The 12,718-nt window shown below is 40.0% G+C and overlaps 1 protein-coding gene across 1 annotated transcript in view; it reads right to left on the bottom strand.

The window, feature by feature from the left end:
• Positions 1 to 12,718, bottom strand: part of LOC117328359 — a 30,815-nt gene that overhangs the window by 15,915 nt on the left and 2,182 nt on the right. The window contains exons 2-3 of the mRNA XM_033885885.1: positions 11,468 to 11,612; positions 10,915 to 10,973 (exon numbers count right to left, since the gene is read on the bottom strand). Coding sequence (XP_033741776.1) covers positions 10,915 to 10,973; positions 11,468 to 11,590 — 182 coding nt within the window. The 5' untranslated portion in view covers positions 11,591 to 11,612. The remainder of the gene's footprint in view (positions 1 to 10,914; positions 10,974 to 11,467; positions 11,613 to 12,718) is intronic.

The raw sequence follows: 12,718 nt of genomic DNA, 5'->3' as shown, positions 1-12,718 counted from the left end.
ACCTTTTACAAACATGACTTGCACATCAGATCGTTATTGAAGTGACTAAGTGAAAGAAACTTTATCGTGACTGTATATCGGCAAAACTACACCAAACTACAAGTGACAGAACGAAATATTACATATACATTTACATGTATTGACCTGTCTTTACACTTAACTGATGAGCGACAGAGCAAAGTTATAATGATTATATAATGTTGACAAATATTGACCAAACTTTTCACCAAAAACGATAACTCGCTTAATTCGAACACTCGGATAACTCGAAGTTTTTTCGTGGTCCCGTCGACTTCGAGTTAACGAAGTTCCACTGTATATATATATATAGATATCAATTGATTACAAACAGATCCCTGTGGACAAAAAAAAAGATTACAAAAGATCATTTGAGACTAAACGTTTGTCTCGGGCGACCCAAAATACTGGTGGCAGTTTTTTGTTCTTTTTATTTGACTGCATCTTGTTGTTTTTTTCAATGTGGTGTTGGCAGTTTTTTGTTCTGTTTATTTGATTTTAAGTTTTTAAATACACTGGTGGCAGCCTTTTGTTTTGATTATATGATTTTCCCAATGTATCATTTAGACAATACCCTGGTACTATATTAAAACCCTACAAAATGGCTTTGCCAATAGTCAGTCCAACCCAAATATATCACAAATACATGTTAAGGTATGTTTTGAAACATATCACTCACTCAAATTTCACTGTACAATTTGAAATGTCAGCTATAATGACAATAATGAAATGTCATTACATATGTATCTAAATTTATTTAGTACATTTTGTGTTCACAGTACCATTTTTCATTGATTGGTTTATATAAATACGAGTTCATTTGACTAATCTATGTTAACTTTAACTTTGTAAATGGCTGATTGGCTATCACTTGATCTTATTTGACCAAAGATGAATTTGCCTCCTGACCTCTTGTCTGTAACATCATAAAGGTGACAAGCTTCCAGTAAATGTTCAATGTTTAAAATTTGCGTTTGACTGGCCAAAGGAATCTCAAAATAGTATGTAGACACTAATTTTCTATTAATGGTGACAGTAACCTCGCATGCGTGTGCACGCACATACACACACACCTGCCATAACATCACTGACATGCTCACAATAGCTGATTGTCAACTAAAGACACGATTGTCAACTAAAGACACGGAACACATGGCAGGGTATTATGATTTGGTCAATCAACATTAATGGCCAATGTCTGACCACTGATCGCTGCCTTGAAGGTTTAGAATCATACACAATACAATAACCTCTATCAAGTAGCCATGGGAAAGGCTGCATCCATCTGTATAAGTCAACTATAAACCCAGATTTCTTTCCTTTTCTCTTTCCTCTCTTTTCTTCTCTTCTGTATCTTTATTGCTTCTATTGTCGCTCTACATTTTAACACCGACATTAAATATTTTAACCATGAAGGAGTTTTAAGTGTTGATGGGCCATTATGAGAGTAGTTTACACCAGCCCATCAGCTCAGCTGGCCAGTTGATGTTATGGCCGGTGGTGGAAGTCTAATCTGATCCTCAAACACATTAACAGTGCATTATTGACCTGACAACTGCAGTTGAAAAGTTGAACAGGAAATTTAATGTCAAACACAAAATTGTGCATGATAAAAGTAACCACTCAACTGCAGTTGAAAAGCTGAGAGAAACAAATGACATGCCCATGTCTCTCCATGTGCTGGTGCTGTGTGTGGGATAGGTGGTGGTGGTGTTGTGTGTGTGAGAGGTGGTGGTGTTGTGTGTAGGGAGAGGTGGTGGTGTTGTGTGTAGGGAGAGGTGGTGGTGTGTGTGTGGGAGAGGTGGTGGTGGTGTGTGTGGGAGAGGTGGTGGTGTTGTGTGTAGGAGAGGTGGTGGTGTTGTGTGTGGGAGGTGGTGGTGGTGTTGTGTAGGAGAGGTGGTGGTGTTGTGTGTAGGAGAGGTGGTGGTGTTGTGTGTGGGAGAGGTGGTGGTGTGTGTGTAGGAGAGGTGGTGGTGTGTGTGTGGGAGGGTGGTGGTGGTGTTGTGTGTGGGAGGGTGGTGGTGTTGGTGTTGTGTGTGGGAGAGGTGGTGGTGTGTTGTGAGAGGTGGTGGTGTTGTGTGTGGGAGAGGTGGTGGTGTGTGGTGTGTGTGTGGAGGTGGGGTGGTGGTGTTGTGTGTAGGAGAGGGTGGTGGTGTGTGTAGGAGAGGTGGTGGTGGTTGTGTGTGTGAGAGGTGGTGGTGTGTGTGTGTGTGAGAGGTGGTGGTGGTGGTGTGTGTGTGGTTGTTGGTGTGTTGTGGTGAGGAGTGGTGGGTTTGTTGTGTGGTGTGTGTGAGGTGTGGTGGTGTGGGCGAGGTGGTGGTGGTGTGTGGGGAGAGGTGGTGTGTTGTGTAGGAGAGGTGGTGGTGTTGTGGGAGAGGTGGTGTTTGTGGGGGGGGTGGGGTGTTGGTGTGGGGTGTGGGGTGTGGGGTGGGGGGTGGTGGGGTTGTTGGGGGGTGGGTGTGGTGGGGGTGTGTATTGGTGGAGAGGGGGGGGTGTCTGGGGGGTGTGGGGTAACGCGGTGGGTGGTGTGTTGGGCGGGTGTGGGTGTTGTGGGGACGGTGTGGTGGTGTGTGTGGGGTGTGGGGGTTTTTGTGGAGAGGTGGTTTGGTGGGTGGTTGGGCGGTGGGGTGGGGGGGGAGGTGTGGGTGGGTGTGTTGGGGAAAAAGGGGGGGTGGTGTGTTGGGGTAGGAGAGGTGGTGGTGGGGGTGTGAGATGGGGTGGTGGGCGGTGGTGGTTGTGTGGGAGAAAGGGGGTGGTGGTGTGTGTGGGGTGGTGGTTGTGTGTGGGGGTGGGGTGGTGTTGTGGAGAGGTGGTGGTGTTGTTTGTGTGTGGAGGGTGGTGGTGTTGTGTGTGGGAGAGGTGGTGGTGGTGGTGTTGTGTGTGGGAGAGGTGGTGGTGTTGTGTGTGGGAGAGGTGGTGGTGGTGTTGTTGTGGTGGGAGGTGGTGGTGTTGTTGTGGAGAGGTGGTGGTGTTGTGTGTAGGAGAGGTGGTGGTGTTGTGTGTAGGAGAGGTGGTGGTGTTGTGTGGACAGGGTGGTGTGTGTTTGTGGTTGATGGACGGGGCTGTGTGATTTTGTATGTAAAAGGTGTGGTGTTGTGTGAGCGCAGGAAAGGAAATGGGTGTGTTGGGGTGGTGGTTTTGTGGCGGTTGGTTTGGTTCCGTGTGGGTTTTGCCCTTGGTGGTTTTGGGGGGGTGGGTTTGTGTGGCCGGTTTTGTTGTCCGTGGGTGTGGTGTGGGCGGTGGGTGTTTGTTGTCGGGGTTTGGGTGGTGGGCGGGTGGGGGGTTCTTGGGGGTGGTGTCGGCGCGGTGGTGGTGGTGTTTGTGTGTCGGCGAGGTGAGATGAGTGGTGTTGTGGGTGTGTGCGTCGGTGGATGAGTGTTGTGTGTAGGAGAGGTGGTGGTGGTGTTGTGTGTAGGCGCGGTGGTGGTGTTGTGTGTCGGCGCGGTGGTGAGTGGTGTTGTGTGTCGGCGCGGTGGTGGTGTTGTGTGTCGGCGCGGTGGGGTGGTGTTGTGTGTCGGACGGCTCTGGTGGTTGTGTTGTGTGTCGGCGCGGTGGTGGTCGTGTGTGTTCAGGACGCCGGTGGTGGTGGTGTTAGTGTGTCGGCGCTGGGTGGTGGTGGTGTTGTGTGTAGGAGAGGTGGTGGTGAGGGTGATGGGGAAGGTGGAGAGTGATGGTCAGAAGGGACAGAGGACAAGAGAGGAAAAGAACATTGACTAGAGAAATAATAGACATAGGGTCAAAAGAGATAGGAAAAGTGGAAAGATAGAGGACAGCAGAAGAGAAAGGAGAAAATGGGAAGACATAAGATGTAGGAGGTGGAAAATGTTCAAGAGATTATTTAAGGTAGCAAGGGAAACAAGAGAAAATATGGATATATGGAAATAAAAATAACCAGCAAAGAGTAGAAGAAATCTTAAACATGTCAACCAAAACGATAAATTGAAGTGAGATGTGACTGGAGGGGAGAAAAGAGGGCGATAATTACTAGAGCTAGTGTAGTCTCCCTGGTGCAATAACTATCACACTGCTACTAACTGAATAATCAACTTATCATGTAGAGGTGATGAAGGTCAGATTGGATCAGCAGCAACAGGCCCTAGAGAGGCTCAGTCATCATATATAGTATTAGTCCTAGAGGGGATAGGGGTGGTGGCCAGACAGAGGGTGGGTGGGGTGGTAACAGTCTTAGGGGGAGGATAGGTGGTCAGACAGAGGGTGGGTGGGGTGGTAACAGTCTTAGGGGGAGGTTTGGTGACCAGACAGAGGGTGGGTGGGGTGGTAACAGTCTTAGGGGGAGGATAGGTGGTCAGACAGAGGGTGGGTGGGGTGGTAACAGTCTTAGGGGGAGGATAGGTGGTCAGACAGAGGGTGGGTGGGGTGGTAACAGTCTTAGGGGGAGGATAGGTGGTCAGACAGAGGGTGGGTGGGGTGGTAACAGTCTTAGGGGGAGGATAGGTGGTCAGACAGAGGGTGGGTGGGGTGGTAACAGTCTTAGGGGGAGGATAGGTGGTCAGACAGAGGGTGGGTGGGGTGGTAACAGTCTTAGGGGGAGGTTTGGTGATCAGAAGGGGTGGGATCACAGCCACCAAATTAGTATTAGGGGGGAATGGAGCATAGCCACCATATTAGTATTAAGGGAGGGGGGGGGGCATAGCCATCAGTTTAATATTAGGGGGGAAGGGAGCACAGCCATTATATTAGTATTAGAGGGGGGGTTGGTGATCAGATGGGTGTACAGCTTTAGCATATCAGTATTACGGTGGAGACACAGTGTTAGTCCAAGGAGATAGGGCTAATGATCAGACAGTGGGGGGAGGGGGCATGTCAGACATTGTATTAGTGCTAGGGAAAAGTGTTGAGGATCAGACTGGGGTTGGGGCACAGAAACACATGTAAGTCTAAGAGGATAAGGTTGATATTAAGATGTGTAAGGGGCACAGAGACACATGTAAGTCCAAGGGGATAAAGTTGATATTAAGACGGGTAAGGGGCAGAGACACATGTAAGTCCAAGAGGAGGTTGATATTAAGATGGGTAGGGGCACAGTCACATGTAAGTCCAAGAGGATAAGCTTAAGGTTGATATTAAGATGGGTAGAGGCACAGACAGTGTTAGTCCAAGAGGATAAGGTTGATATTAAGATGGGTAGGGACACAGACAGTGTTAGTCCAAGGGGATAAGGTTGATATTAAGATGGGTAGGGACACAGACAGTGTTAGTCCAAGAGGATAAGGTCGATATTAAGATGGGTAGGGACACAGACAGTGTTAGTTCAAGAGGAGGTTGATATTAAGACGGGTAGGGGCACAGACAGTGTTAGTCCAAGAGGATAAGGTCGATATTAAGATGGGTAGGGACACAGACAGTGTTAGTCCAAGGGGATAAAGTTGATATTAAGATGGGTAGGGACACAGACAGTGTTAGTCCAAGAGGATAAGGTTGATATTAAGATGGGTAGGGGCACAGACAGTGTTAGTCCAAGGGGATAAGGTTGATATTAAGATGGGTAGGGGGCACAGACAGTGTTAGTCCAAGGGGATAGGGTCGATATTAAGATTGGTAGGGGCAATGTTAGACATATAGGGTTTACTGTAAGACAGGGAGAGTAGTGAGATTTGGTGGATAACATGGCTTTAACAGCATTCCCTTGTACATATGGCAATCATTAGTCTGGTAATGACCATATCAGTACTTAAAATGTTTAATACATGTAGTTGTTTAACAGCTAAAAGGGACAATACATTTATGAAAGGTTTTGGAATATGAATTATTACTGGTGATGGAACTTAATCACAATTGTATAAAATAAAGCTGTTTGCTTGATATCAACACAAAATTTTAATCTTGAAAAGTTTCATTGCTCCACTCTGGAAGCATTAGTAGGGATTGAAGCGTTCTGGAACAATATGTAAGGAACATGTCAGACAATATCTAACAAGTTATCAACTCCAAATTATGGGAAAATAAATATGGTAATTCTATTAAATTCAAATTAGCTCTGAAATGCCCAAAAATCTCTTACCATGCAATTTTTCTTTTATAATAACATTTACAACTAATGCTTTTTGTGCATTTTTTTCAGATTTGAGTGAAAATGCAAACAGATCTGATGCAAATATAGACAACTCTATAACTACCACAGAAGTCGTGTCATCCGTCAAAATGACAGGTTACTACAAATTAGTGTGTGGCCACTTCCTCTAAAAGCTGTATCCATTCATTAGTGGGAAGCTAATTAATTTAATGGAGGCCCTGGATATGACTTGAATACAGCAGTTTTAGACACTCAATTCAGTCTGGACTCCTGACCAGTCCTAAACACATGATGATAGGTGAAACATGCTAAGAATGGCCAGCTGACCAACTCAATACCTTGTATTGATTCTAGAGCTCAAATTAACTTCTGACCACAACTGGTCAACGTGTCATCAGGCCCCCCAACGTGTCATCAGGCCCCCCTCACCTTACAGTGGATGCCTGCAGGTTCAGCTACAGTTCATGGCCTAAAATGACCCACCATGGACCCTGGATGACCAATCTAAATTAGGCTCCCCCCACTGTGATTCAGACAATGGTATTTTACAAGCTGCATATCTGTAAAATGGATCATAGCATTCAACGATACCCTGTCTCACTGCAACTACTGCAGACATGCACTGCCATAATTTATTTCAGGAATTTAAGAAAAAAATGACTTTTAATCATCAATTTTGTTTTCATTGAAGAAGATTTTTTGTAGATCCATTATGTGTATCATGGCAGTAGCATGATATAATTAAAATGATCAGTATAATTTAACATTCTTAGATTTTTGTTGATAGAAATCTACTTTTGATTGTTTTGGTAATAAAATTTTGATACAAACTAAAAGCTTTTCTGACTACAAAATTCTATTTAATCTCAAACACAATGTTTTTACCTTTTTACTCACATGTACAGGTAAAATAAAGATGATATGATGCACTGTACAGGCAAATATTGTACAAATACTAACCATACATGGCATGGTTCATACATGTAATCTTTATCAGTAAAGTAATAAATTATGCTCAAAATTCCATGATATTTTGAAAAAAAAAATCTCTGGACAATATTGTACAAATGAATATTCATACATGATGGACATATATATTTCAGACCTTTCAAGTAAGGGAAACTTTTGATATATACCTGGTACATACCTAGTATCGATCGTATATACCATGTGCATGCCTAGTATCGTATATACCTCGTACATATATCTATATACTTTTTTCTTTGTAATGTACATGTTTCCATTGTGTTTTTATATTACAAACATTACTTTATTATAAATGTACATGTTGTGCTTTTAGTACATGTACTGGAATGTTGCAACTTGAGCATTATTATATTCTGTGGGTCAAGGAACACTTTTTACTTAATGATATAAAAGAAATAACAAAAAAATTTGGAAGACTCAAATAAGAATGAAAAATAGATTTCAACTGTACATTTACAATAAATTATAAAAACTAGAAGATTTTGCACCTCTGAAGTATCATTGTTTGACAATTCTACAAACAGTAATGATATCTGCATTGACCCTTGATTGCTATTATTTCAACTTCAATGAGTTCAGGTCAAACTGCATGTGAGTGTAAATCTGGACGGAACTATATATATATACATGTAGCTAGCCAACATGAGGAAACATTATATACTGTCACTATATCAATATATGCCTCTCCCAACATTCCAAACCCCTAGACCCCTGTCAATGTAGGGGCATAAAAAGTAAATTTAGATACTTTTATATATAGTATAGCAAATCAAAGAAGGTAAATTTAAAACGCTGGCCCCAAAAATACATTGAAGAAGTCTGTGTACATAAGATTAATTATTTGAAACACATGAAAAGACTTCAAGACAGACAAGATTTTATCATTATAAACCCATAAAACACCACATTTTACAGTATCAATCTTCTAATTATCAATAATTTCTAATCTATTAGTACTATACAAAGGATGACCAACACATACACACTGTCCCTTACACAACATTACAATGGACAGCATGTGTAATGGTCAGTTGTGACCCCAGGCCAGAGACTTGTTACAGCAAGGGACAACTTGACCATATGCCTATCAAACCAGTCCAGGAAATGATTATGTAACTGACAGACATATCTCTGTCCAGACAAATCTTGCCCTTGACCCTTTAATGTTCCCAGACAGATATCTATGGCAATCACTAATTATAAGCTATCTCAGCTGGTAACCCTATCAATTATACATATACATGTTGTAACCTTCTAATGCATGCAGTCCATGTACAAAATGTAGATTCTTTAGACTAGATACACTTACTAAAAGTGTAAGTTTTTGCAAAGAACTACCCTGGCTATTGAAATTCTCACACAAGTTAATTTAACTTATTTTCACCCCCTCTGACCCCTCATGCCAGTTTGAAACTTAGAATCTAGAATCAGACATATCCAAGATACAACTGTAAAGTTTTAATTAACACGATATCACTTTAATGTTATAGAGACAGACCAGTCTAACGTACATTATTGAAGTCTCCCTGAAGTTAAGAGAGACATAAACATTTAAGTACCTTATCAATTAAATCATATTCATTTAATATCATTATAAGTATTTCTAAGATGTCTTCGTTTTTTTGTCATGCTTCTCCCTACATGGTCAGTTTAAACTGTAGGACTGCTGTATGTTTTTTACATGAAAATCTGTTTTCTCTTTACTATTACTTTGACAATGTTAGAGGATTCTATGGTGAGAAACCTACAATATGGCCTTCAGTTGATATCATAGCTAACAATTGAATAGCTTGAGACTTTTAAATAGCTAGCTGAAGTATATATATGTATGGGCTAAATTTCATATCAAATTGAAATATCACAGATTTTGACACCAATAGAAGAAACTTATCCAGAATCACTCAATTAGTAGTTCATATAAATCTGTTTATTAAGTTTATACATCCTGTGCTATTCAAGATAGTTAATTTTCATATCTAAAAAAAAAGTCTGTAAAAATTCTAAAACAAAACCTTTGAATGTACAAATTACTGAGCACCTGTTGAGACTAAACTCACCATAAAATACATGTAATAAGTCTAACACCCACTAATTGGCTCTATCCTATATATTTATCTATAAGCCAATATATCATGCAAAGGGAGGTCCCTGCTTTACAGTCAATATATTCATTAGAGGACCAACAAATAAATAGTGTGCTTCAGTTTCCTGCCAAAATGTAATATTTGACAGCCTACCTTAAATTTTACAGCAAATTTTTAGACAAGTCTTCTTAAACTCAAGATTTTTGCTTTTTTATGACCTATATAATTACTGAAATGAAAACTATTCACTATATACCTAAGCTTGTTAAGAGGGTATTATTTTTACCATTGTGTTGGCTGGATTATTTCCCATAAATGTATGTGATCAGTGCATACTAAACAATCATGTACCTGTACTTAAGAATCTGTTTCCACTTTCCCAACTTTAAACTAAGTTAAACTACTTAACCCAGATTCGACAGAAGATGCTTTCAGAACGCCTACCTTTATCGCCTTATACTTTTTCAAGGGCCTCACACAATTCCATATTTTGTTCATAATTTTTTCTTGTTATATACTTTTGGTTTGTTTTTGTTTAACGTCCTATTAACAGCCAGGGTAATTTAAGGACGTGCCAGGTTTTGGAGGTGGAGGAAAGCCGGAGTACCCGGAGAAAAACCACCGGTCTACAGTCAGTACCTGGCAACTGCCCCACGTAGGTTTCGAACTCGCAACCCAGAGGTGGAGGGCTAGTGGTAAAGTGTCGGGACACCTTAACCACTCGGCCACCGCGGTCCCATTTGTTATATACAATTTTAGTTAATAGAATTACGGTTTCATTGGCATATCAGTATTCTGTTTTTCTCTCTCTCTCTCTTTTTTTCACAAACCTATAGCTATTTTTGATGCAATTAGAAATCCTGCCTAAATAGATAAATATAAGTAACTACAATGCAGTACAATGTGTATGCATCTGTCCCAATATTACCTAAAGGCCAAAACAAGAAACACAACTGTCACTTCTTTGGCCTTGGTAAATAAGGTCCTAATTTATAACACATGGATGTCATGTCTTACATGGAAAGGTCACCTGTTGGTCACCCTGACATCCTTATTTACAATCTATCTCAGTATCAAGGTCAGCTGTAATACACAACCGAGCCCTGCTGTAGGTCTTACTACAAAACAAAAGCATGTCCCAATTAACTCTCTACATGTTTGATCAATAAGGTGATCAGGACACAAGGTTTTCTCCATCATGGAAATTTGATGCAGCAGTTCTAATGAAAAGAACCTGCAGTCTTAGCAGAAATTCCATCAGATGTATTTGATATGTCTGATATGAATTGTGTTTGTCCAATAGTATTCATTATATACTGTCATTATATTTATTGCAAGCTCATTTACACAGTCCATGGGGGGGGGGGGGGGCTCCCACAATTGTGTCAGACTGGTGATAAAGGTATTATATTATCAAACGTGTCAAATCTCTAGTACTGTAGTCACTGTCTTATGTTAGTAAATATGTCATGTTCGGGTTAAACCAGAACATAATAATTAATGCTCACTCACTGAAAGCGCATATATTTCATGGACAAGCTTTTTTTTAACATACAATTCATCTATATCACCTGCCAATATATTAATGCACTGAAGTTTCATTGTGCTTACAAATACACTAAAATATCAAATTAGAAATCTTTCTGATTAGTTGAAGTATAACACAGTTGCTATTAAAACAGGTTTCTACCTATTTATGAATCTTGATATATTTTGACAAATTAGACCGTTGCCTATATTAGGCTGATGACTATGGGGTATACATGTAGCACATGGATATTATCTACTCACCCATCAGGGCTGAAATCCATCAGGAATGTCGCTCTGACTTGTCCAGAGAGTGCACAAGGCTGAAAGCATTACATTGATATACACAATAAATATCACAAGATAATACTACAAATAAGATGGATATATGACCTATCTTTGTTTTAATACGCAGGGAAAAAATCTTATATTTTACAATAGTTCCAAATTTTTTTGTTTTGGTAATAAACAAGGAATTTCATTAGTTTATCACGAATAAAAACCTGTTGAAGTAAAATCACTACATTAGTATATACCATCAGGATTATAACTGGGCTTCATTTCACAACAGACCACTTTTTTTTACATTTATTTTTCAAAGAAATTATGGACTTAATCATATCTAAATCTAAAAATTAAAAGGATTTTTTCCCTTATTGCACATGGGATCAGATTCATTGCTACAAATTAAAATGCTACCTAAATGGTCACTACATAAATTACTATTTATCAAACCAATAATTCAACTCCTATTTCATTGCTGACATTCAGCTATTAAAATCAATATTGGGGTATATACATATATGTATTGTTTTACCTGGTTGACTTCTGGCGTACAGGCATGTTTCTCTAGACATTCCTCAGCCTGCTTTGTCTGTTCCCAGCATTTGGTTGTGCGGCCAAGCTCGCGCTGGGACAGGAAGGATGTGAAATTCTTCATCTTGCAACTTCACTTACACATTCTGTATAAAGAATCAGTGGTACAATACACAGACATCTTTAATTTGACCTATTTTGGAGAGTCAAAAACATACTCTTCAGGGTAGACTGGAAGCCTGGGACATCTTTATTTTTATCTTAATTGGTGACCTAGATTATCTAGACAGTTATGTAATTATAAATATATATCATAACCAAGCATCATGCATGCATAACATCAGCTGTTATGGTCTGTGGGTACCCCCAGCCGAGAGGCTACATGAGGTAGTCCGAGTCTACAATTGTGGTCTAGATCTGTGGTGATTAGCAGTGCCAGCGTTGATCATTGCCCTGATAAATATTACTTTACTAAACTGTGATATTTCTAATTCTAACTATTGATTTTTAAAGTTATAATTACAAATTCAAACTTCTGTCTAATCATTAATAATTTAATAGTTTATAACATGTAATATAGATAAATAAATACATGTGATGTTTTTATGAATTCTTTGCAAATTTTTTCATTGTATACAATTTAAATCTTATGGTGGCAGTCTATACATGTAAAATACCAATAACCAAGAGGATACAGGAAATCATTGTATATGTCTTGGTAACTAGTAACTACATGGAACACCAATACAATATGTGATCAAATTTCATAGCACAAAGCTTAAGTACAAAAGGATGAGGCAAGTTGTCAAATTTTCATATAAGCTATATATATCAAATAGATCACAAGTGATTTGAATTTCAACTCAACTGGCAAAAATTTTAAAAGTGCTAACATTAAGTATCTATAAGAAATCTAGATTGATATGGTGGGTAAATGGATTCTTCGTCCCTAAGGCCTTAACTAGCTATAACTTAAAGTAGTATGTGTTTACTCAATGCTGTTGGTTTGCGTTTCTCAGGAAACTGAAAAACAGGCCAGTCTGTACTTCCATGATTGTGTTCTTGGGCAAGACACTTTTATCCTGGATGGCAAGCAACAGGCCTCCTGTATATGTTGTTCAGTGAGGTAGTCACCAACTACTACAAGGAGACCCTACCTAAAAATGATCCTGGCAGTTCATAGATTGATAACCCCAGCAAACAAACATTGCTCAATGTCCTCTTTATCTATTTTTTGTTTTTACAATCAGCC

This window comes from Pecten maximus, chromosome 5 (genome assembly GCF_902652985.1).
Source record: "Pecten maximus chromosome 5, xPecMax1.1, whole genome shotgun sequence".
In the NCBI taxonomy this organism is placed as follows: domain Eukaryota; kingdom Metazoa; phylum Mollusca; class Bivalvia; order Pectinida; family Pectinidae; genus Pecten; species Pecten maximus.
Note: the sequence above shows the minus strand (reverse complement) of the source record. Positions and strands in the feature narration are given on the sequence as shown.